Genomic DNA, 25783 nt, shown 5'->3' with positions numbered 1-25783 from the left:
GCATTCTTTTACATTTGTAACTAATATCATCTCTTTTCGGTTATAATGATAATAATGTGAGCAATTGAGCATAGGAAAGAACACCTTCATAAACTGGAGTTATCATTCTGGGTTCCAGCATAAGCTGAAAATTATTGCTGGGTAGAAGGGAGAAGTTATTTTTAAAAGCAGACTGTCCTACCCACTCAGCTTCCTGTTCCTGACGCTTTTTGGTTGGTTGCTTTTAAAGAATGGAATTACTCCTTTTGTACTTTTTTTTAAACAGAGGAGGAAAGCTGCGTGCAGTGGCTTGAATGTGGAAATTTTCTTTATAATATAAATATCTCAGACATCTGAAATTTGAAAAAGTATTAGTCACAAAGAAATAAATATATCATTTGTTTAAGAAGAGTGATGAGATACAGCAGCCTTGTTCTCAAAATTGCTGTTACTTTACTTCATGCAACTTTTATGCATTGCAATACAAACCTAAGGCTTTCCTCAGCCTAGCTATGAAGATAGGTGAAAGAAAGCTCTTAGCAACCCATATTTTAATTATTGTAATTATCATGGCGCTAAGAACACCAAGGTCCATGTGTTCAATCCCCATATGGGCAATTCACTAAAGAGTTGGACTTGATGATCCTTGTGGGTGCCTTCCAACTCAGAATACTCTGTGAAATCTATTAAATCAACTTAAAGGCACTGAAAAAGTTAGAAATAGGTCCAAAGGGAGATCTGGGGTTTGAATCCTTAAAACTTAAGAGTATTTAGATTTGGGTTTCTTCTTGCTGAGCCACCCGAGTTGCACATTGTGCATCAATTTGAGCTTATTACACTTCTCACCCTTGATTCTCTCCTCTTCTTTCTCCTCTTTCTTGTGGACATTGGGTTCCTCATCTCTAGCAGTAATATGAATATTCTATTTGCAAGTCAATACATTACTTAGGTGGCTTTTTAACAGTGGTCGGTATTTCACATGCTTTGTAGTCCTTCTGTAAAAAATTAATCATAAGGATATATGTTCCCCTGCAGTTTCATCTGATTTTTTTGGTGGAATTTTGTAATATTGTATGCTAGTATAGAAATCGGGGCTTACTAAAGCCAATTAATACAACTTTGCAGAAGGCCTGCATTTTGGTCAAAGACTGAATTTTTTATTGTATTTCAAATCTTACTCTGTTTTTATTCAGGTGTTTATTATAAGTATGTTTTCTAATCATGAAAATTTGTCAGTCTGACTAACTGAACATTTTAATGTATCTGAGCTTTTTAGAAACATGGTTAAGTTTTTCATTTTATTTCTTTTTAAAAGAAAATTGTAATTTAAAATTCACGTATGTTTAAGATAAGCTGCATTCTAATGGTAAGTTATGTTCTTAGCATATCTTCTGTCATATTTTTCTTACCATATTATTACATTTGTTTTCAGACTCACTTACTTCAGTGACAGCTGTGAATTTGCTTACCAATCAGGAGATTCCTGTAGTCATCTCAGCAAAAACAAATTTTGATAATTTTCTTGATACTAAAATAGGTATGTGACATTTAATGTGTAAGTGGAATAGTATAGTCTTCAGTTGCCGTGTTGAAGCACAAGGTACAATTGCAATAAATCTTTGAACACAGAGGCTCTCTCCTGGACTTTGTAATTCTGTTCTTCATTAGTGAAGAAGGAACGGGAAAGTAGCTATGTGGAATCTGTCTGGGGGAACTTACAGGATGATAAATTTAAATGGAAGTATTATAGAATTAGTGCATTTAATGAGCTAAATTTGAGGATCTGCATATCTTAAGAGGATTGATTATCTACAATGCATGTGAGTTTGGCTGTCTCCCACCACCCTTAATCAAAACAGAACTGTACCGTTTTTTGACAAACAACCCTAACTTCTGACTTTTTTGTGTCTTATGTTTACATAAATTATGCAAATAATTATAGAGAAATGTTTCAGACAGTAAATGTACAAAACTTCCAAGTTTGACTTTTGCCTGATAATATTTGTGTTGAGGCCAGTAAAATAGTTCAGGGCAGGTAATAGTTATTTTCAGGTAGTCTTGGACAGTTATCTTGGATCCTTTATCTCTAAAGGAAACATTCCCATAATTTAAGGTACCTAATTTAGAGTTGAGGATCCATAAATGAAGGGGGAGGGGTGTTGCTAAAGGATGCTGAATCGCCTGTAGTGGGCTTGTGTTCTCAAAGTTGTCCTGTGAAGCTGCCTGTCTAGCTGCTTTCCAGCACTGGGAGCCTAGTCCCCCAACTTGGGCAGCTTAGTACATATGCTTAGATAATGATTGTCCTTATAAGCAAAATTAGAAATAGTACTAAGTTTTAAAACCAGTGTCTGTTTTAATCTACACCCACTGATCTTTTTGTTTACTTTTGTGCCTTGCCACGGTCTCATCTCAGCTGCATTGAGGAGGCAATTTTCTGTGCCAGTCCAAATAAGAAATAGTTATCTCTTCTTCCCTTTTCCCATTACCTTCCTTACCCCTCAACTCCCTTTTGTTGCCTTCCTGTTGCTGATACTTCTTTCCTGTCCTATTGCTGCTGCTTTCACCACTGCCTATATTGGCTAATCTTGCAGAACTGGACTGAATAAAACCAGCTGACTGTACAAAAATGTCTTGGACGACCCTCACAAGGCTAATGGAAATTATCCACTTGTATACCTTACTTATAACATGCCTGCATCTTACACTTTAGATATGACTCTGGTTTTGAGAAACAGAATCTTTCCTCATGTAATAGAAGCCAAATAATTGAGATACCTAATCTTATTTTTTCCTTAAAAGCTTCCAGCTTGCTTACTGGCACATACTTTGGTCTTATGGCTGTTGGAAACAGCCCAGCTCTCCCTGGGAAGGTCTGGATGCCAGCTGTTGAGTTTTGCCAATGTACATTAATAGCATCATCTTTTCAAAAGAAGGCAAACCAAAAAGTGGGACCTGCTTTTTTCCGTTTGTAGAGCATATTGTGAAGCCACCTGTTGCAGGCTGCAGGGCTCATTGTCAAATTAAGATACATACATTATTTTGTAATATAGCCTTGAAATGGCAGGAGTGTACATCTGCTGGAAAGATAAAATAGCAATTCCATATTTTGCTAGTTAAGGAGTTATTTATTCAAGGGAGTTTTGCTTGATTTTCTTCAGTTATCTGCTTCCAAACTTCCACGTGTTGACAGAGTGAACGTAGAGCAGGCATTTCATTGCCTGAACAAAGAGGATTGTTAAACCAGTTTTAAGTGAAGCAGTTTGTATGTTAATAATTCTAATGTGCTCAGCCAATATTATGAGAGTTTTTGTCTGTAGTTTTCACCAACTTAGTGTTGGCATTGGCTTGTCGGAATAAGGTTCTTTGCCTTTTAAAGATGACAGCAATTGTGCAAGATTGTTCAAACTATTAATTAAATTATCAGTGAAAGGGAAAAATATGTAGGAAGATGTATCTCTGTGGAAATAATAAATCTGTTAGTATCTCAATGTTATTTCAGAATACATGTGATAATAAAGCTAATAAATGTGAAAGGTAATCCTCCAGACTGGAACTAAAATGGATGACTGTCCCAGATAATAAGATGCAGCAGGAAAGATAGCATCAAGGGCCTTAAATACTGCAATTGACTTGAATAGCTGTAGGAAGTGTTCTCACTGGTTATATTCTGAATAGGAAATTGATGTTATTTGCATGGTTTTTCTGAATTTATAAACAAATCATGTCTTTGATAATAAGTTAAAGGGATAGTAATGTTAGAGACAGTTATGTTGTGGTACATTTTAATAAGCTATGAAGTTAGAGAGGGATTGAATTTACTGTTGAAACAGGAGGACTATTTCAGCTGTTTGTTTACTCTTTGATTCTCATATTAGCAATTAGAATTAAAATTTGTATTTTTAAAATGTATTTAGATAATATAACTGTATTGAAAATTCTGTGATTCTATCCAAATTTTGTTGCTTTATTTTTAGTTTTTTCAGAACCATCAAATTTTCAGCTTTTTCTGCAGTAGGACATTGATGAACATTAGAATTACAGAGGAACTGAGAAATGCATTTGTAATTATTGCTGTTTGAATTTTACTGCTTAAAGAATAAGAAAACATTTTTATTCTTAGATATTTTTCTTTAACTCCTGCAGGCAATCGTAAGTCATTATAGAGTGCCATAGAAATGAAATGCTTTTTCCTCAAAGTGATGATTGATATCCATGTTAGTCAATCCCTGAACTGATTAATTTTTTCATCCCTCCTAGGAATTCCTAGTACTAGTGCAGAAGATGCTGCAGTAGCTAAGAATCTGGGCATTTCTTTCACTGAAGTCATTGAGACATTGCCAAATGGTTTAGAGAAGGTCATTAATTCTGCAGAGGTGGGTATACAAGTATGGAGTTCTTTCCAACTTAACAGTACAAACTAAATCTGTTTTCTCAGGAGTGCCAAATACTTTGTATGATTAAAGGAATTTTTTTGTTGTTGTTGAGAATCAAGCCAAGCTTATGCTACCAAATTTCTAGGAATAATTTAATGATGAAATATGTTGCCTCTGCTGCAGCAATAAGAAAAGTTTTTTCCTTTTGTGAGGAAGATTGTACTTTCCTCTGTAATGGTTGGAGTTCTATAATAGAAACTGAATAATTTAACCTATGTTAAAAGTTGATTGTTATTTCATTATCTCAATAGATTTTCAAGTTAAATGATAATATATTAGTCCTTTTTCCACATATTCACTGCAATGAAATGTTTCAGCCTTTATGGTAACATATGTGCCTCAAGTGGCATAGAAATCTTAGCTTTAGGTATAGCTCTTGAAGAAATGTATTTGATAATAGACACAAAGCTTATATTCTCTTACACGCCAGATGGGATCTAAGTGGTTAAGGTATTTGTGAAGGCAAGAACAGAAAACCTAAAATGAGCACAGGAGAAAGCAAGTTGTTTTAACATTTGCATTTCCTCAGTTTCTACCTTATGTTGGTAATAGAAATCTGGGAGTTTCGGTATTCAGCAACTGATAAAGATATAAGCAGTAGATACAAATATATGCCAATAAAGGCTGAAGGCATCTACAAGACTCTTTCTCTGCCTTGTTCTATTCAGCCCATCAAAAATGTTATCCTTTAAGCAAGAGGGCTCAAATGAGTAGCTGCTATGTGAACAGTCTCTTGGACAGGAGGATGTTAAGCTGTGGGAAGGGGAAAATTATTATAATACTCATAAACTTAGACTCTCAGAAATTTCATTTATGACTTTTTTTGTCTGTTCTTGCATTTTTACTGACAGCAAGGATAAATTTTTGTTTCTTCTGCTTCTCTTTTTTTTTTTTTCTTTTCTCAATCAGATCACTGGCATGACTCGGCAGGAGGCTTTAAAAGCTATTACTCAGCAGGCCAAAAATAAAAGAATAGGTGGAGACCTAACAAGTGACAAATTAAGAGACTGGTTAATATCTCGACAGCGGTACTGGGGAACTCCTATTCCAGTCATTCACTGCCAGACGTGCGGCACCGTTCCTGTACCTTATGAAGACTTACCTGTGGTGTTGCCCAGTGTAACCACCTTCACAGGAAAGGGAGCCTCTCCTTTAGAAAGTGCTCCTGAATGGGTGAACTGTTCCTGTCCAAGGTAAGCCAATGCTGCATTTGCTGCAGTTGGGGAGAGATTGCTTTGCACCTGCCCATTTCTTGTGCTGTTTCCCGAAGTGTTGGTGACTGACCGCTCTAAGACAGAATACTACTCCAGAATGATGTTTAGTCTGACTCAGCGTAGGGATTTTTTTCTTATATACTCTATAAAACTCCTTTTTTGCAACATAAACACCCACAGTTATTTTTTGATAAACAAGCTGAAGCAAAACTCACTGGTTTTAAGTTGGAGGAAAGAAAAAAGGAAAAACAGAATGATTTTCTCCCTGCTTCCCATTTCTTAATAGTATTTCTCACTTCATTTACTACAATTATTTTAATTATCTTTCACCGCCAGTGTTCAAATGAAGCTTATGATGATTATTAAATTATGTCCTTTTGTTAAGGAAACAAACATTGTATTCATTTTCTTGCAATAGTCCAACAGTAAAGTGTTCCCTAAGCTATATAAATCTTGATCATGAAGAATTACATGCACTATACATAACAGATAACAGCATGTAATTCAGATTGAAGGAGATAGTAAGTATATGCACAGTGCTGTAATCCTTATTGTTTGTAGTCCAGCTTTTTAAGAAATAAAACAGCCTAAATTAAGTACTGAAAGATATGTTGTGAAAATCAGTTGTGTAATCTTGAGGGCTGCTTAGATACTCTGTACACTGAAGTTTGCATATAGGCTCTGTGGAAGGAACTGGTATAACATGAGGTATCCCAGAGAAGTTTTTCATCAGCTGTGTAATGCAGTGCTGCTGCTAACAGACTGACCAAATGGGAAGTATGTTACCAGGCTGCAGGCAGGGGAATCAGGCATAAAAAAGACAATATGGCCCTCTTGATAATGTAGGAGATTCATAACATCTATAACTTCATTTTAATTTTTAAAAGGTAGAATATCAGCAGGGTTTTTATTTCTTATTAAGTAGCTTATGCACAGCAGTTCCATGGTTTTCTGGGAACGTGTATTTTGACTTTTGTTGATAACGTATTTTTCACAAAACAGACATTTATTCCTGTGTTTCTGCATGGAAAATTTCTTCTCAGACGTGCCTATTGAAACTGCAGATAGTAGTGTATTTTAAAGTGCAACTTTTGCAGTGAAGCCAGCAGGTTTAGTAAAAAAAAAAACTGAAGCCACAGGTTTAGTAAAACCCCCAGAAATGGGGGTTTTGGTCTACAATTCTAATTTCAATGGAAAAATTTTCCTGATGTGACTGAAAGTCACTGTCTGCACTCCTGGCTTTCTCCACAACCTTAATTAAAAAATTATTTTGTTATTTACCAGGCAGTAATATACTTTTGATGTATAGCAAATACTTATGGTTTCTGTATAGTTATTGTGGCTGCTCTACTTAGAAGTTAATCAAGGGTATTTGTTGAGTCAGAAATAAAGTCACACAGGATTAATTTCTTAGCCTAAAATGTGGTAGTTTGCTGAAATTCACTTTTTTTCTTTAATTCTCACCTTTATTTGACTTCTTAATTCTCACCTATTTGACAGCTATCTTCAGTATTGCTTATCCACATCTGCTACAGTTTCAAATCCTTTGAGCTATTCCTTTTTGTGTGCATAGTCATTCTTGCTTTTCCTTGCTCTGAGAAGTTACATCATCCCTGCCTTTAGTCCTTCTCTCCAGTAATAGGGGTTTTTATTAGTTGCATTTAATATCTGGAATTAATAAGGAAAGCCAGATGGAAAGATACAACAGTCTGAGTATTTGAGTGACCATAATGTTAGCAATCATAAATGGGAGGAGATGCCCAAGTTTTTCATTGTTATACAAGTCCAGGTAGTTGTGTTAGTCATCTGAATATTGTCTAATGAGATTACAGTATTGTGCTTGTAATCACAATATTGATATAAATTGTATAAACTTTGAAAGATGCCCATGCTGTCTCTGGTAGTGAGCCATGTCCATTTAGAGCACAGAGACATGAAGCAGATATAATTATGGTTCAATGAATGTAAAGTATTCTTGCTTTTGACTGAAAAGCCATTCTTTTTCAATGCAATACAGTATTCTTTTACATTGGCCAAGTCTTTACTTATATGTACAATTTAATAAAATTATTATCCTACATTAAAAATCAGTTAGAAGTAAAATTCCTTTACTACACTATTCCCATTGAAAGAAGAATTCGCTGGTAGAGAAGGACCAGGGGCAGAGACAAAGTGAAGCAAAATGTTGTGGTGATCCTCTCTCATAAACTTGCCTTGGCAAGCCAAGCTGAAATATCAGACAGACAGGCAGATACATGTTGCAGCTCAGTCATCAAGCCTGATCAGAGACTAAATATGCAATTGGAAAATATTAAATAGCCAGTCCCCATTTATTATGTATACTTATTACACATACACATACAATTATAAACTGCATACATTTCTTACATATAGCCAATGGCATTTATAGGTGAGTGTCACAGGTTGCAAAGTTTCATTGACATTAGAATAATCCCACTGTTTTAACAGTAAGAGTTTTAGAAGGGATCATTTACAACAAATAGAAGTTTATTAAATGTGATTATTGGCTCCTGCATACAATTAATATTCAAGGAGAAATTACCAGAAAGTAACTTGAGCTTCTAAAATCTATTTTAAAACTGTTTCTCAGGGCTGCCAATATAATTACAATCAAAAATCAATTTGTGTAATCACAAATTAACATTGTGCTACAAGGTCTAGGAGAGATTTGCTACATCTCAGTGAAAGCTGAAATTAAACTAAGTTTATTTTTTCTAGAGATAATAAATGGAATCTGCAAAGACCTTTTTGTACAGATAAGCAGTGAGAGGCAACCACCTGCTCCTTCTGCTAAAGGTTTATAAAATTATTTGTCAGCTGGCATCTAACAAGTGTGATATATATTCAGTACCCATTAACTTTATGGCAGAGTACACTTTGCCGTGCTTTGTTTCTTTTAAAATGGCAATTCTAAAAAATCCCAGGAACTTATGATCAAGAGGGCTGTCCAGTGCAGTGCCATCTTCCGCTGTTCCAGGATGTGATGAGTGTTTGGGCTTCCTTTTGGTTTGCATTTTGTATGTTTTGGGAGGGAGAGGGAAGGAGTTGGCCCTGTTATTGATGTTGAATCTTTCTGAACATGTCACTTTTCAGATTGTTTCAGACCCCTTCAGTTTTCAATCTAAGTGTCTTTGTGGCCACTCTGTATATGGTCGTTTTTTCCAAGCTTGTCACTTACCTAAAAATAGCTTTTCTCTTTCTCTCTTGCTCAGGTGTAAGGCAGCAGCACGGCGAGAAGTCGATACCATGGATACATTTGTTGATTCTGCTTGGTACTACCTGAGGTACACTGACCCTCACAACACGGACAGGTGAGGGCTGCAGGCACAGGGCCATCAGGGGCAGGCCTGCTTTAGAGAAAAGAAGGGAAGGAAGAGACCAGACATTCCGGTGCTTCCAGCTTCTAAATGCCTTTACAGACGATGGTGTAAACTCTCACACTGCTCTCATTGTGTGCCTGCCCCCTGGCTTGAGCACCGCACAGGGGAGATGTTGTGGCTTAACCCCAGCTGGCATCTAAGTACCACACAGCTGCTGACACACTCGCCCTCCACTCCCTGTGGGCTGGGGAGGAATCAGGAGGAGAAATCAGCTCCCTGTGGGCTGGGATAAGAACAGTTTAGTAATTGAAACAAAGTAAAATATTGTAATAGAAAGGATAGGGAGAGAGAGAAAACTCAAGAAAAACAAGTGATGCGCAATACAACTTCTCTCCACCTGCTGACTGATGCCCAGCCCTTCCACAAGCAGCGACCGGTGCCTCCCAGCCAACTCCCCCAGTTTATGTAGTACATGACAGCCTATGGTATGGAATATCCCTTTGGCCAGTTCAGGTTAGCTGTCCTGACCATGGTTCCTCCCAGCTTCTTTTGCCACCTGCTCACTGGTAGAGCATGGGACACTGAGAAGTCCTTGGCTTAGAGTAAGCACTGCTGAGCAACAACCAATACCTCACTGTGTTATCAACATTATTCTCATACTGAATTCAAAGTACAGCTCTGTATCATTTAGTAGGAAGAAAGTAAACTCTATCACAGCCAAAACCAGGGCAATAGACTAGGAGCTGGTCTAAAAATGTGGCATTTCGTTGCTCCCATGCCAGGAGATGTACAAGGACAGGATGTGTAGACACTACTGTGTAAGCACAGGAGCTACAGGGCAAGGGGCAGAAGTTTGCACAAAAGCACATTATGGGGCAGGGCACAGAGGAAATGTTCAGATGAGAAGCTGAAAACAGTCCTTAGCAGAGGGTTCCATCAAGAATAACAGACGACCTGCCATGACTCTCTGAGACTGTGGTAAGTTGCATAGAGTGTATCCTCTCTGGCAATGGACTGAGCAGTTCAGTGTGTGGACAGACAGTGGTGTTCCACTGGTAAGAAGAGGAATAGTCCAGTGTAACATCCAGCTGCCAAGAACAGCACCTTCATTTCTCTCCTTTTGAATTCTAGTGACTCTTCCTACTTCCTTGTGCGCAGACCTCAAGTGAAGTGGCATCACAGCAAGCTCCTGCTGTGTCAGCACTTCCACTACATGCAAAATTAATGAAAGGAAATTTTTCATGTGCTATGCACTAGTGGCTGGAGAGTGTGGGAAGGCAGATGTAGTTATTTAGCTGTTTTTCTGCTTCATAGTCTGCTTTAATAGCGCTGCTTGATAGCACTGTTTTTTCCAAAGAGTAATTAGTGCAACATCCCTACTAAGTAGTCTGTGGAAGACAAAAAAGGGTTGCATTTTAAAATATTGATACCACATGTAGGGTTGTTTGGGCGATTTTTTATTTATTGTGCAGAGCAGTGTCTGGGAACATACTACATATACCCAATGACTTAGTATTGCTGGGCGAATTATTTTTTTTTTATATTTGCTGCACTAGTTTAGTTAAACTAAAGAAAAATCTTTTGCAAACACTGTTATTTTATGCTAATTTTAATTATTTTCTAGATAGCATGAATATATTATTATTATTATTACTGAGTTAGGCAGACTGCTTTCTCTCCAGTGACAGTTTGACAAGAGGAACTTTTCCGGAAGTTGAAGAAGAAATAGTCAGATGTAATATTCAGCTGTCAAAGTAACAGCTTAGAGTAGCTAAATCAGTTTTATATTGAAATGAGAATGTTCATATGGTCTGCTGCAATAAATTGCTACCTGTATTTGGTTTATTTAGTTAGTTTTTTTAGCTAAGCTAGGCACATGTAAACCCTTCATTTCCATAAGCCATATTTCACTGGTCTGCAATTTGCAAGAATTACTCTACTGATTTTGGAACCCTATGAACAAGTTAGTTTTGATTTGTTCCACTAAAGACATGAATCCCAGATCCATTATTTTCTTCTGGGCTGATCTGTGAGGAAAAACGTGTTGCTATTACAAACATGACAGAGGGAATAATTAGAGAGACTGACAAAACAAGTAGATTTGTTGTTAGAAACTGGTCATAAAGAAGAACTTCTATAGAAATGGTATTTTTGAGGCAAGAGCCCATTACAAGAGACATGGCAATATGTAATGAAGCAGTAAGCAATGCTAGGAAACCATGCAGATGACCTCCAACGGCATAGTAAATTTGCTGTAAATGACAAATTTACTGTCATTTCATCGAGCTCCCTTCAGTTGGAGTGCGGTGACACCTCTGACTCTACAGAAGGTTCTGTAGCCTTAAACTGCGTCATTGCCCCCTAATGGTAACAATGCAAACCTCCGATTAAAAAAATCAACTGTTTTTGAGTGGACATGCCTTTCGTCTTTCACTTTAATATATTTGTATGTAAAACTTGATAAATGCTTGAAAATGTAAAGCTAGCCACAAGGTATTTATAAAAGAAGTCGTTTAATGAGCAGGCAAATCTTCTTATCACTTTCTCAGGTACTATATGTGAAGTCTTAGTTGCTCACCTGAAATATAGGAGAATAGTCTCTTTGTGGATCTGCATCTCAGTGGAAATTAAATTTTTGTCTATAATAAGCATTTCACTTCTTAAAACATTAAAAATATCTGATAGTAAAATGAAAGTTTTATCACACATGTATTGCTCTTGGTAAACAGAGTTGTCCAGTCAAGTATGATGAGCTACTTTAGTAGCACTGGTCTTTCTTTTCCACATTGTATTTTTTCTGTAATTGTGTTTTTTCAGGCCCTTTAATAGTGACTTGGCAGACTACTGGATGCCTGTGGATTTGTACATCGGAGGAAAGGAGCATGCGGTTATGCACTTATTCTATGCAAGGTTTTTCAGCCATTTTTGCCATGATCTAAAGATGACAAAACACAAGTAAGCCTTATATATTTCTGTAAAAGTCGTCCATATTTCATTTAACTAGTGAGAGTATTAGTGAACATTGTTATGATGGTAGGACATTACATTGAATAAGTCTGAATTTTCCTACTTTGTCAGTACTTGGTTTCTCATAGTCAGTTGCACTTTCTGTATGTGTACATACATAACATTTTTATTGCAAGAGTATTAACTGGCTCAGAGCAAGTGATAAAATGCTGGTGTAGATTTTCAGCCTGCAAAAGCATGCATAAACTAGTAACTTCAGGGATTCTGACTAGTGCTATTATTTCAAATTAGGTAACTTCCTTTCAGTAATACCATTCATTTCAGTGGAACCATGTATATGTAGAAAACTAAGCGCTTCTGTAATTCACTGTAGTATTGAAGCTGAACAGTGTAAAACGTGTCTTGATAAGCAAAAGCAATATGTTTTTCTGCTGTCAATTTGTTTTAGAGGTAAAGTTTGGTGCAGGATGATGAGTCATCTGTTGTTCTGTTCTTTGGCCTCTCAGATAGGTTCTTAGCTTAACATCCCCATTTCCACTGAAATTCTGCCCTTTTGTACCATAAAATGTCATCCCAGTAATGCCTCAGCTTGGAGGATACTAGTGTCAGAACAATGAAATGCTGCCCCATGCTCTCTCCTGTTCTCCCAAACGAAGAGAGGATTGAATAAATTGAGTCAATATGAGTGACCCTATGAGAAGAACTGCTCAGTAATTTCTCAGCTGGCAACTCATATAAGCTCATTCTTTACTAGTATCCCCTCTAAAAACTTGATGTAAAAGAGGAGCCTACATATATATGGCACTGAACTCACTCAAACACAGTAGTTTTGGTCCAAAACTAGAATTTAAGCAGCTTTGAGCCGGAAAAAGATGGACTAGTTAGTGGAGCCAAGCAGAATATTTCCCCAAGTCATTTCATAATAATTTGATGAAAGTAGACAATGTGTTTTCATAACTCGTTCTTGCCTGCAAACAGTTTGCTGTAAATACTGTATTTGAAATTTTGGATGTAGACTATTTGTGTTCCCTCTGTTGCCTCTAGCTTGTGCAGCTGCAGCAGGAAGGCTAGTTCTTCTCTTACAGAGTGGACCCTTTCTCTCAGAAGCACTATTCCTTTAAGCAGAGAATTTCAGAGCTTTCCCTTGCAAGAAAATTTAGGCTTATTAATTCTACAAAAGACTTTACAATCCTAATCCATCAGCCATCTAGTGGAGCTGTAACACACAGCAGCAAAATGTTCTCTTGCTAGTCAAATTCTTCCAACTCTCTAAATGACATTAGCTGTGGCTGAAGTATTGTCAATATAAAGTGAGATTACAGTGCAGGGGAGATGTTTTTGCAAAGTAAGTGGTCCACTTTGGTGTGCAACAAAACAGGGAGGCTTTCAGCTTGACTGAAAAGGGACCCTCCACATGACCTTAAGAACCAAAAGCAGCACAAGGAAAGTGGAAGCAAGGATGAGCTACCACTGGAGAAACATGGAAGCATTGACTAGGCAGACAAAGTTGAATTAGGAAAGGCCATAGCTCGTCTAGAATTTAAACTGGCGAAGAATGCGAAGGCAGTAAGAAAGACTTCTACAGATACATTGAAGAGAACATCAAAGAAAATGTTGGCCTGAGGCAAAATCAGACAAAGAGCCTAAGCAGCAAAGGACAGCCTTTGCCTTGACATTTCCTGTCAAGATCTGTGCTTAGTAGGAGAGTTTGAAGGAGAGAGATACTACCCACTGTAAAGTAGGATCAAGTTAGGGATCACTTAAGTAAACCAGACACATACAAGTTCAAGGCACGTTTATGACAAGGTGACTGGGAGTAGCCACCATGGATTTACCAAGAGAAAATTATGCCTAACTTAATCTGCTTTCCTTCTATGGTGAGATGATTCCATCTGTGGATGAGGAGAGAGCTGTGCATATCTTTTACAACTTTAACAAGGCTTTTAACAAATTCTCCCATGGCATACTTGTAGTCTGACTGGGGAGGTGCAGGCTGAGTGGGTGGACTGCAGTATGGATGAAAAAGCTGTTTGGACCATCAGATTCAAAGGGTCAATGTTCAAAGTTAGCTGTTTGCAAGTGGTATTCCTCAGGAGGCACCACTGAGACCAATATTATTTTACATCTTCAGCAACAACCTTGGCAGTGCAATAAAGTGCTCACCCTCAACAAGTTCATTATCACTGCACACTGAGAAAAGCTATGCCATGCAGATGACTTTGATGAGGGGAAAAGCAGGTCTGAAATCTGAAGACAAGGTTCTGGATTGGACATGGAGCAGATTACCCACAGAACTAGGGCTGTGCCATCTGTGTGGGGAGGATTGCAACAGAGAAGGGCTTTAGGGATCCTGATGAACAGCAAGTTACATGTGAGTCAGTAGTCAGCATGACAGTCTGTTCCACTGTGTTAGCAAAACCATGTTCAGGTTTGGTTATCTCTGCTCATCGTTCAGGAAGGCACATCTAGGATACTGTGTCTAGTTTTGATGCGCCCCCCCTCTCCCTCTTCCCAGTGTGAGAGACACTGTCAAACTGGATGTAGGGGATGAGCATTAAGATATTCAGGGCGTGCAGCATATGTCGGAGAAAGAGAGTCTAAGGGAGTTGAGTGTGTTCCGCATGGAGAAGAGAAGGCTAAGGAGGGAATGTAATTCAGTCTACTGCTACCTAAAGGAGGTTTATAGCTCAGACAGAATCAGACTCTGTACAGAGATGTACAGAGAGGGGACAGGAGTAACAGTCACAGATTGCAGCGAGGTTCAGCTAGACAGAAGGAAAATAGTTTTGACTATGAAGGTGATGAGACTGGAATGATTTGACCAGAAACATTGTGGTATTTCCATCATCAGATATTTTTAAAACTCAGCCGAATGGGACCCTGAACAACCTGAAGTTAGGTGTGATGTGAGAAAAGAGTTGCACCAAATGACTTCCAATCTAAGGACTCTGTGATTCTGCAGCTGTATTAATTTGGAATGTGTTTTGTTCACCCTCGGCTGTGACAGAGCAGTAGCACAAAAGCTGTGTGTGTACCATAGACTGGTCTAAATATGGTAGATTGCAGAAGAAAACTCTTAACTTCCAATAAAAAAAATCTAGAGAAATAGCAGAAAAAAATCAAAATTGCTTTCTGTAGAAGCAGTTTGGAAGACTATGAAGAATTCCTTTAATGCCATATAGAATCTGAAGAACTGTGGCACATGTGAAGATATGTATGTTATAGCACTGCCCTGCGGGTTGGTTGTATGAACTGCTTTGACATGTGCTCAGACTGCAAGATGATTGTAAGAAATTCATCCTCATGCACAAAACTGTTTGCGTGCTTTAGCTCTATGCATGTTACTGCGTTAGGTGCTTTGAAGCCATGAAGTCAAATTAGGATTTTGTTTTGATATGGAAATTATAACTCCTTTATAAATATTTCCATGTGTTTTAAATGTTTTAGCGTTGGTCAGAAGCCACTTTTGCTCAGTCTTCTGTTTGAACTGCTCAAGGGCTAGCCTCAGAGATTGGAAAAATGTGATTAGAAACAACAGGCTTATTGTTAGGAAGCTCAAAGTCTCGGTTTCGAAACCCACAGTTCTGGGGGAAGACATTAAAACGTTAAAAAACACTGCCCCCTAGTGCATTTTCAATCTTTCTCTAGTAGCTTAGGTCTTGTTCACTGATTAAATTAAGAAAATTCTGCTATGTCTCAGTTAATGAGAGCTGCCACTGTTTAAAGTGTTATCTAGCATCCTTACAAATTTTTATGATTCCCCTATTTCTCTGTAGTAATTTTTCATTTTGATAGGATTTCTTGGTGGAAATTTTCATTGTTAGGCTCCTATCCTCTGACTTTCAAATCCATTGAAATATTTCCTGCTAGTCTTTAATTCTGTATTAATGGTTATTAATATAATAATGTGGTTGCAAATAGATATTAAAAATCCATAGTGTAGATTTTTAAAGGAATCTCTTCAAACATGGTGCACTGATTATTATTGTAGAAATATTTCAGGCAGTGTGTATAATAACATGGGCATTTACAGACATCACACATGCTTTCATAAGAAATTAAAGTGTTTGTAAGCATTTAAAATTGTACAGGTGTCAATATAGCTTAAATATCCCCTGAAGATGAGGCACAATCTTTTATTTTATTTTTTAAAGCATTGGACTGAAGATGGTGGAAACTGTTCCTCATTTCCTCAGTAATGACAAGGCAGAATAAATGGCACCCTCTGGGTATTCGTACATGTGATCTCAGATTAAGCCCAAATTGATGTCAATTTGATTTAGCAATCTGGTCTGTAAAGTGCATTGGTTCTATAATTAATTCACAAGCCAGTGAGCCCTCCCAGCTGTGACCACCACGGGGAGAGGGCCCAGGTAAGGAGCTGGGGCCAGCAAACTCCTCATCTGTTCCAGCTTAATCCACCATGGTGAGTGTGTGCTGACATACTTGGTTACACCTGCTCAACTGTATTACTGCAAGTACGAGTTACACAGAATCTGGTCCTTCTCTAGACATCAGTAATCAGTTCTGTCTGATGCGTAAGTTGGAAATGGAATCTAGCACATTCTCCCTGAAGGATTCCAAAAAAGTTTATTGTTGCCATTAAGTCAGCAGATTTGACTGTGATAGAGAGCAAATCTGCTGAGTAAGAAGGCACTTTTTTCATATAATGCATTACAGAATAAAAGAAGCTATGCGTGTGACAGAAATAGCTTATTCTGTGAAGGAAGGATGTTAGAGCTGCTCTGCATTCATTTGGGACCTTATCGCTAGTGCTGATTTTAAGTAAAGCACTCAGCTGTTGACTCTGTAGAATCTTGAATATTCAATATTGTATCATCCTTTTTCTGCATAAAATGATCAGCTTCCACATTCTCCAATCACTTTCACAAGGTTGCTGGGTTGTTCCAGCTAGATCTAACAGCAGGTTTCACAACCCTGTGAACTCAGCTGATAGTAACTGACCAAGGTCTTGTCTTTACTCCAGGGCACAGCATCAGGCTCTCTCGGCCTTTCTAAAGGTGCACGGTGCAAATACATGCAGGGAGCCCTTGCTAGGGCTATCCCTTCTTCTGAATCCACTATTTATAACTGTGGCAGGTTCCACAGAGTCCTTCCAGCCAGGTCATTTGTAGTTTTATTGAAAGTTCTGCTCACCTTGCACAGAGCGAAGCAAAGAGCATTGAGGACACGGCACTGAGCAGGAATTCCTGATCTGTCAGTCATACTTGCCCTACTATCCATTGCAGGGTCCTGTATATAGAGATGAGTCCGTCACAGAGATGAACTTGTACATGAACAGTACAGAAAGGGAAAAGATGGATTACACACTTCATGGCAAGCACAGCTGATCCTTCTTAGAGGTGTCAGACAGACTTCACAGGTGGGACATACAACATGATCAAAAGCTGCACACGACCAAGGTCTCAGTGCTCATACTTCAGCATGAGCACAAACCAACTTCACAGACCGGTGAAAGCTTATGCCGTTCCAGCATACTTACAGTCTGAAATGTGATTAAGCATTCAAAGAAACTCCAGACACCTCTTCATTTACTGTGCCAGTAATGTCAATGTGTCTAAGATGGCTTAATTTCCATTGTTCACAGTGGTTTAGATCAGGAGGTATTTATGATGCCGTGACTGGGTGCTGCAGTATTTAGATCAGAATTTCATCACCTGCTGTGCCGTGGCCCCTTGGCAGTTCCCTTCCACAACCAAGCAGCGCATTGCTGTCTTCAGAGGGGAAGGTTTGAGGTGTGCGGTTTTATCCATGTAAATCCAAGTGTAGCTCTGCATGTGAACATGAGATGGAGCCACCACAACACTGGCAAAATCACTGTGCATTTCGGGAGACATTCAGTGAAGAGCTTAATTTGTTTCTGAGCCCTGTGTTTATTAGATGGGCTCTGGCTTACTCATTTTGGGCATGTCTCCATTCTCCTGTGGTCTCCCACTAGGAACACGTGGTGGAGGGGTGTTTCCCCATACTTGGTAATGTATTTTGTATTGCATTTTTGTACTCTCTGTCAGCATAAACAAAAATAAGAAATGCTCATTCCCACATTCAGCTTTTAATAACTTGGCATATGATCTGAACTAACTCTTTGTCATTAAAGTGTTCCTTGAAAAATCACTTCCAGTGGAAAGCCCTATCTGATTTGGATGGTCTGGCTACCTCATTAGCTTTATTTTAGATAGCAGGAAGTGTAGCTATTTTAATAACTGTTTAAGATCTTAAACAGATTGAAGTACTGAATGACAGAGAGGGAAATTATTTTTATTTTTCTTTGGTGTAATGTCTTTAGTTTGTAGAAAAAACTTATCCTGAACTGTTATCTCCTGGAGCAACTTCCCACCCTTGTTGTTCATAGAATTACAAAGTTTTTGCTCCAAATTTTCACCTTCTAATTCTGTGATAATTTTTTGAAATTTTAGATGATTTTTTTATCCTATTTTTAAAATACTTTTTTTTGTTTGTACTGTCTAAATTTTACTCCAGTTCTCATCTCCTAAAGTTCCTTTACTTTGTTTCTAAACAACAAGATTTTTCAGGCAAAATGTGAAATGCTGTCTAGAAAATATTTGTAAGAGATGTTTGAATTGCTGCTCTTACTTAACATTGTTGATAAAACCAGGCAGCATGGCAGAGACTCATACTTCTTTGTGACTGAATGATACATCAGTATGTACCAGTACTTGCACAAGGAAGGTAACTCATGTTTAAACATGAATATTTTTAAGGTAAAATATGAAGCCTATCACTTTCTCCCAATTTAAGGTTTTGTTTTCAGATATATCCTTACATCAGAGTCATCAAAAGGGTTTAATAACTAATACTTGGAAGATATCTGCTTTAATATGGTGAAAACATTCATGATTGTTATATAATTTATTAATGCTTTAACTGTACTATTAAATAAACTACTGTGTTTTAAATCATGAGATAAATTGTCATATAATTTGTTGTCCTAACGCACATTTGTATATCCTAATAATGTAAAATACTAAATTAACTCCTTAAAAGTGATTAGTGTTTTGGATTATGACTTTTTTGTACATGTGAAGTAAAATGTGGAAGTCTGCTTTTACTATTTTTTCTTTAGGGGGATTTATTCTAACTTTTTAAAAACTAGGAAATAGTGATACATCCTTTTTACATAAGTTGTTTTGTACATATTTGAGGCTTTGTTAGGTGCAAGTGTGGAGAATTCAGATTGCTTAAAGTTGAGCACACGTGTGAGCATCAGGAGGTGCAAGTCAGTAGTACCCAGTGCTGATTAACGTGTCCTCCAGAATGATGGTCACTGATGTCTCTGTGCTGGAGGATCCCATGAGAAGGCTCCCACACTGTGTGTGCCTTTTGGGACTGGCTCCATACCTCCTCCCTGACCCCTGCTGTTCTTGAGGCTGCTGTTAGAACTGCCTTACTTTCCTGGATTATTGAGAGGGGACCAAAGGCTCTAGAGATTAATTTTGTTGTCTCTTTTTCTGTGAAAACAGGGGCAGACTTCTGACTTAATGCATTAGAAATGCGAGGTCATTAAAGGAGGTGGCTGCTATAACATATCTGTCAACCAGAGCAGTGTTTACTTAGAGTTTATTTCTTGCTGAGTGCAATATTTCCCTTCAAGGCTCTTTCTAGCCCTATCATACATGCATTTGGTGACAGTTTACTCTTCCTGATGTAAATTTTGCTAGAAAAGTAAAGTTTCAACATTCAAGTTGCTAAAAAATTGATGCACTGACATACAAACTTTCCAGCATTGCATACACTTTTTCTAGGGTATTTTTTTTTGTACAGCTAGGCCTTCGTGGCTAGTTCTGCGATGGGACAAGGCATGCAAGTGCTTATGTTAGAGAAACGATCTTATCTCTATAGAAAGAAATGTGGAGCAACATTTTGATTTGTTCAAAATACTGTGCTCCTCAGAGAGAAGCAAGAACTAAATATTTGTAAGACAGTGAGGCCAGGTACTTGAATGCTTTTATGCAAGTGATTTAGCTTGAAGTTAGGGAAATTGCACAGTTGGCCAAGAAATTTCTGTACATTATCCATATGCTAATTTGAAAAGTGACATTAGAATAACTTAGTACTAAATCAGGGTGCAAGAATGTGTGTGGAATGCAAATAAATACTTATACTTGCCAGCCAGCCACCATGAATAAATGCACAAAGTACTCTTTCTAAGGTGGCAACTGTTTATGATAGTCAGCTTGAAATTCTTGTTTCATTAAATACTTGTGCCTGATTGGCTCGACACCTGAGGCTTATCATAAAGTATGCTCTTGACAGCTCTTTTTAAGAGTTTCTTTTTCCTTCCATCCCTAGGGAGCCTTTTCATAAGCTCTTGGTTCAAGGTCTTATCAAGAATCAGACATTCAGACTAGCAACAACAGGCCAGTGTTTGAAGAGAGAGGAGGTTGATCTCACTGGTAAGAGAAACTACACGGGAAAATCGACATAGGTGCATCCAGGGACTTCTTCAGTGTACAGGTCTTAGTGCTGGGAAAATTTGAAAGAGAAAATGAATCCTTGTAATATTTAAATTTGTGAGCAACTTCTGTGAGCTTTGGATTCATATGCGCTGCTGAGTGCACAGAGATCCTACTAATCCAGCAGCTTTTAATTGCATCCAAACACAGAAACAGTGCTATGTTATTATTTTAGCTCCAGTATAGTCCAAAAGATCAAAGTCACTTTTGTTAAGACAATGATCAGCAGCTTGCTGAATGGAGCTTGTAGTCCCAGTAAACAGACAGCCTACAAAAACATCATGGCAAAGCTAACACAGATGCAGTAGATATTAGGCATGTAAAGGGTGTAGGAAACAATGCTGTTTCTCAAGTGCTTTCTGGAGCCTTCGCTGCATAAGCTGGACCAGCAAGTCCTGCCTATGGGACCTGTAGCAACAAAAGTGGTTTGGTCATATACACTTTCCTTAAGCACTCCTGTTGTGCAACCTTGCTTTTACTGTTCTTCTCCTGCATACAAACCCTGTAGTCAGTTAAAAAGCAAGAAACCAAACAACCCTCTTCCGTTTTTCCACTGCCTGCTATCCTGTTTTCTTCCAGAAAAGATAGGGCTTTTCTGTAGTAGATGGTTTTGCTCAGTTGCACCTTTTTCAGTGTAAATGCCCCATTCTTTCTCGGAATTCATGCAACAGAAGGCACATTCTTTTCAGGATAACTTACTGCAACTGAAACCTGTAAATCTGGTATTTGTAAAAGCTAAATGCAAGTCAGAATTGTACCAAATCAGTACACCTATCTAGGAGGTTTTAAATGTCATGGTTATAACAATGCTTAAATCTCAGGGGTTCTCAAGGTAGCACACAGGATGAGTGCTAGATACAGCTTCCAATGCTACGAGACTTTTTGTCATAACGTGGTGGAAGCATTGAGATATTACTCTTGTTCAAACATTACTGTAGGAAAAACATGGGAAGGAAGAGAGTGTTTAGAATGGGTGTCTTTCCTCTTTAATCTGTTTTTGGGAAAAAAAAAACACAAGAAATAGTTGTCTCTTCTTATGCTTAGATTAATTGCTGTTACAAGTAAGAAAAATTTGGTTTAATATTTTTTTTATGTCTTAATATTTAGGAACTGAACCAGTTCACCTAAAAACTGGTGAGAAGCTCCAAGTTACTTGGGAAAAAATGAGCAAATCTAAGTACAATGGAATAGACCCTGAAAAATTAGTGAAAGAGTATGGCATTGACACCCTACGTCTTTACATTCTGTTTGCTGCTCCTCCAGAACAAGATATTTTGTGGGATGCTAAAAGTAAGTTGGATTGTTTCTGTTGTTTGGTTTGTTGTGGTTTGGTTTTTTTTTCCTAGCGTGTTATATTTTAAACACAAAATTAATACAATTCTTGATGCCCAGGTTTTGGAACAAATTAATCAAAAAAGTGTAATAAACAAATTTTATTGCTTGTTTCTTTTAAAAGAGAGTGGGTCACAAAGCTGTCACTGAGAGGCAGGCTTGCAAGATCATTTCAAGCAGCTTACCTCTTATAAGCTAAAAGCATTATATGAAAAGTATTTAAGTGGTATTTTCTTCTGCAATCTTGGACTTCATTCTCTTTTTTTTTAAATTAGCGATGACTGATCAACTGAAAAGCTTTTTCTAATCATATCAGATTACAGATAAAACTTTTCAATATTTTGTTATTTCCATTTATTTATACACATGCAATGACTTGTAAACTGGACTATGAAATAGTTCTCAGAAAAATCTCATTAGAACATAATCAGAGTTCCTAGTAACTAGAATTTGTAGACATGGCATTTTTATGGGATTATTTCTTGAGTAAGTTAATAATTGCCCTCCTATGCACTATTTGGGGGCCTCTGGTGGTCTAGTGGTTAGGGTGCAGGACTCTCACCGCTGCGACCCGGGTTCGATTCCCAGCCCCCCGGGCAGATGGAGCTCGTCAGCCCTGTGTGGCAATCCATCTAAGAGAAGGTCACTCTAAACAAACCTACGTTCTGAGACCCTCACTGCCACTGTCCGAGTTTCACTCGGCCCCGGCAGATGAACCTCAGGATTAAAGGGTGGGCTCAGTTCAGCGCACGCTGTGTCTCACCTAAAAAATCCACTGCGCAGGCTCGAAGGGTTAATGACCTTTCCCAAATCTTCGCTCGCGAAGACTGGCCATTATTATTATTATATATGCACTTATTTACTGCTATCATGCAATTCATCATACTGACAGGTCTTAATTTCTTTTATCTACTGTGGTTCATGCATTTTAATGTAGTCTTATGCATTCATTTAAATCTGGCTTTCTTGTTGCATAAGGCTTTAATAAAACACTCCTGGTTTAACACCTGGTTTAAAAAGTTGTAGTTCTTTATTCTTTTATGTGTTAACTTCTTGCTACTTAGTTCAGCCTGCACTAAGCATTATTTCAGTTGGTGTCTGTCACCCTTTACATTCATGTATGTTCATTTATATATTATTGCTCTATTGTATGTACTGGAGGAGTGGGGTTTGACTTCTTAGTTGGCTTTCTGTCACTATCTAATCACAACAGTAGAGAGCTAGGCATATGAAAAGGTCTCTTAAAAAGAATTAACCACTTAGAATCAAGCTTCAACAGCTGCATCCCTGACGGTACACAGCTGAAGCAGCTAATTCAGTGATGCACAGTCTTTTTGCTGAATTTTTGGATCTTGAAAATAGAGTAATTATGTTATTGAGAGAATAGCATGTAGAAAAATCCTAGTTGCAAAGTGGTTGGTGGTTATGCATTTTTTAAGAAAGCTGAACACGTGCAGGTATAATGCTACCAAAAATGCCTTTAGTCATTCAAACCAATCTGTTTACCACTTGAGAAATACAAAGAAAGATTTCAGAGTCATGTCATGTTGAGAGTATTGGAAAATGTGAGCAAAAGGAGATTTTAGCAGCATCAAGATATTTCCAGGGGAGAAGAAAATCAAAAGTAGATGAAAAGCATGTCTTAAATGTTTAAGCTTTGGTCTAAATTTCTTAATGATAACAAAATTGTGAATGTTTAAATTGAAGAAATCAAGCAAGTTGTGTTGGGTTTGACCTTGGGCTGGTTGTCAGATGCCCACCAAGCTGCTCTATCACTTTGCACTTTTCAAATGGACAGAGGGAGGGAGAAAAGTACAAAAAAAGGTTCATGCGTTCAGATAAGGACAAGGAGATCACTCAGCAGTTGCCATCATGGGAAGAAAGACTCGACTGAGAAATTAGTTTAATTTCTTACAAATTAAAATTAATGAGAAATAAACACCTTCCCCCTACCCTTCCCTTCTTCCTGGGCTCAGCTTCATTTGCTCTATTGGGCATGGGGGAAGCTTCTAGCAGCTTATCAGAGAAGCCACTCCTGTAGCCCCTCACTACCAAAACCTTGCCACGCAAACCCAATACAGAAAATTGTCTAATTCAGAGAATATTAAACACTGGTTCTCAGTTGTTGTGATCCCTCTCTTCACTGGATGTATTTTGATAGCCTTTTGATGATTGCCCTTTGGACTGAATTCCTTGTCCTTTCAGTGGTGAATGTCAAAGCATGGTCTCATGTCATTCTCTGCCTTGGTGTGGGCAAAGAAGTCTCCCAGACTTTGCAGGTCCAGATGTGGTCAAACTTACCCAGCAGCTTATTACACCATTACTACAGTCTGGATCATTCCAAGCCTATCATGTCTAGATGATCTACAGCCTTCTGGTATGACTAGGAGATGGGAAGATTGGGGACAGCATAATTATCCCAGTCCCACCTATGAGAATTCATGAAGATCATGCGGACATAGTCAATCACCTTTACTGTTCCCAGATGCGCAGGAAGTCTTTCATCTAGTGCAGTCAGACAGATAATTCACATGTATTGCAGCCACTTCCATGTCTTTTACTTCTCCCGGTTTAGTAGTAGTCCAGGCAGTTCTCAAGTGCAGTTTCCAGAGCAGAATTGGAAGCTCTTGCTGGCTGGGACGTCACAGGATATGTTGAAACTGTGACATGTTGATACTGTGCATGCGGTGTGATGTAGTGCTGCACAGTCCAGTAGAAACACGGAACATCTGGAAGAAAGGGCACACCTCAAGCATACCTTCACTAGTGTCTCTGCATCACACCACATGGAGGACATGGCTGTGTGCAGCAGTAGCTTGGGGCCTCTCTGTAGCACGATCCTGAGGTCACAGAAACACATTCTTAGAGCAGCCACAGAGTGGGACTGATGCCTTTAGGGTCATGGTGAACAGCTTTATAGTCTCCACATCCCAAACTAACCTGTGTCCAGAGATGGTACCAAGGATCCTACTCTACTCATTAGCAGAATAGGATCTCTGTAGCAACAAAAGCATATGTGATTTCTAAAATCAAATTTTAAAAGAAATTTCTCAATTTGAAAAGTACATGTGTGCATACATGTGTGTGTATATATACATATATATTTGTATTCTTCCATGAGTTCGAAAAATGAGAGCATGTACAACTCGTTTGTTGAGTCATTAAAACACTAGATGAGCATTTTAACACTGACATAATGTTGGGTTATTTTACAGATTTTAGCAAATACTTCTGCTATATATGCTATGTTCTTGCTATATATATATTTTAAAGTCATTGCAGAAAAATATTTTTGTTTTATCTTATTGATTTTATTCCATTAAAGCAACCCGGAATTACTTTTAAAGGCATTTTTAATTGCATTGACATCTTTCATTTAAAATACAGGGGTTTTTTAAAAAAATGTTTAGTGTTTTTTGTCCTTTCTGCTTTTCTTTAAAGTTTTGGATTCATTAACTGTAACTGAAATTTGTTTCTGAAATCTTTCATTAATCTCAGCCGATGCTATGCCAGGCGTTCAGAGATGGCAGACGCGCCTCTGGGCACTTGTAACCAAAGTTATTGAAGCAAGGACTTCAGGAACCATGCCCAATCCTGAGCTTCTGAGTAAGAAAGAGAAGGCTGAAGCGAAAAATATCTGGAAGCAGAAGAATCTGGTGATATCTGAGGTTAAAAGAAACACTTACATAGTTTGTAACTGACCAAATAAGTTACTGCTTATGCTAAAACCATATGTTTGACTTACAGAGCCAAAAACTTTTTCCCCAGATGAGTAGTTCATTATTTTTAAGTGAATTATTCTCTGTATAAATTTATTTACCCACAAATTCTATGTGACAGAACTTATTTAAAGGATGTGCACCTCATTTAAGGGATGAAATGTTACAGCAGTAAAATGTTATCAATCTGGGATTCAAGTAACTCCATTTCCAGTAGCAAAACTGTAGGTGAGTGCTGGAGGTTATCCCTAAGGAAAGCTTTTGATCTGTTTGCTTCATACCTCATTATCATGCCTGCTGTTC

The 25783-nt window shown here is 38.0% G+C and overlaps 1 protein-coding gene and 1 long non-coding RNA gene across 3 annotated transcripts in view; one reads left to right on the top strand and one right to left on the bottom strand.

Moving 5' to 3' along the window:
- The window catches only part of LARS2 (leucyl-tRNA synthetase 2, mitochondrial), an 86542-nt gene that overhangs the window by 43873 nt on the left and 16886 nt on the right, over positions 1-25783 (top strand). For both annotated transcript variants that reach the window (XM_017836154.1, XM_017836155.1), the window contains exons 10-17: positions 1412-1516; positions 4237-4352; positions 5322-5605; positions 8860-8958; positions 11785-11922; positions 20266-20369; positions 21537-21719; positions 25260-25429. In XM_017836154.1, coding sequence (XP_017691643.1) covers positions 1412-1516; positions 4237-4352; positions 5322-5605; positions 8860-8958; positions 11785-11922; positions 20266-20369; positions 21537-21719; positions 25260-25429 — 1199 coding nt within the window. The remainder of the gene's footprint in view (positions 1-1411; positions 1517-4236; positions 4353-5321; positions 5606-8859; positions 8959-11784; positions 11923-20265; positions 20370-21536; positions 21720-25259; positions 25430-25783) is intronic.
- On the bottom strand, positions 11452-24692 carry LOC108507846. Its single transcript, XR_001878280.1, has 3 exons — positions 24232-24692; positions 17092-17187; positions 11452-11545 (listed from the first exon to the last, which is right to left on the bottom strand). It is a non-coding gene; the product is annotated as an uncharacterized LOC108507846 (long non-coding RNA).

Source organism: Lepidothrix coronata, unplaced genomic scaffold (assembly GCF_001604755.1).
Source record: "Lepidothrix coronata isolate B3197 unplaced genomic scaffold, Lepidothrix_coronata-1.0 Scaffold271, whole genome shotgun sequence".
NCBI classification, from domain to species: Eukaryota; Metazoa; Chordata; class Aves; order Passeriformes; family Pipridae; genus Lepidothrix; species Lepidothrix coronata.
Note: the sequence above shows the minus strand (reverse complement) of the source record. Positions and strands in the feature narration are given on the sequence as shown.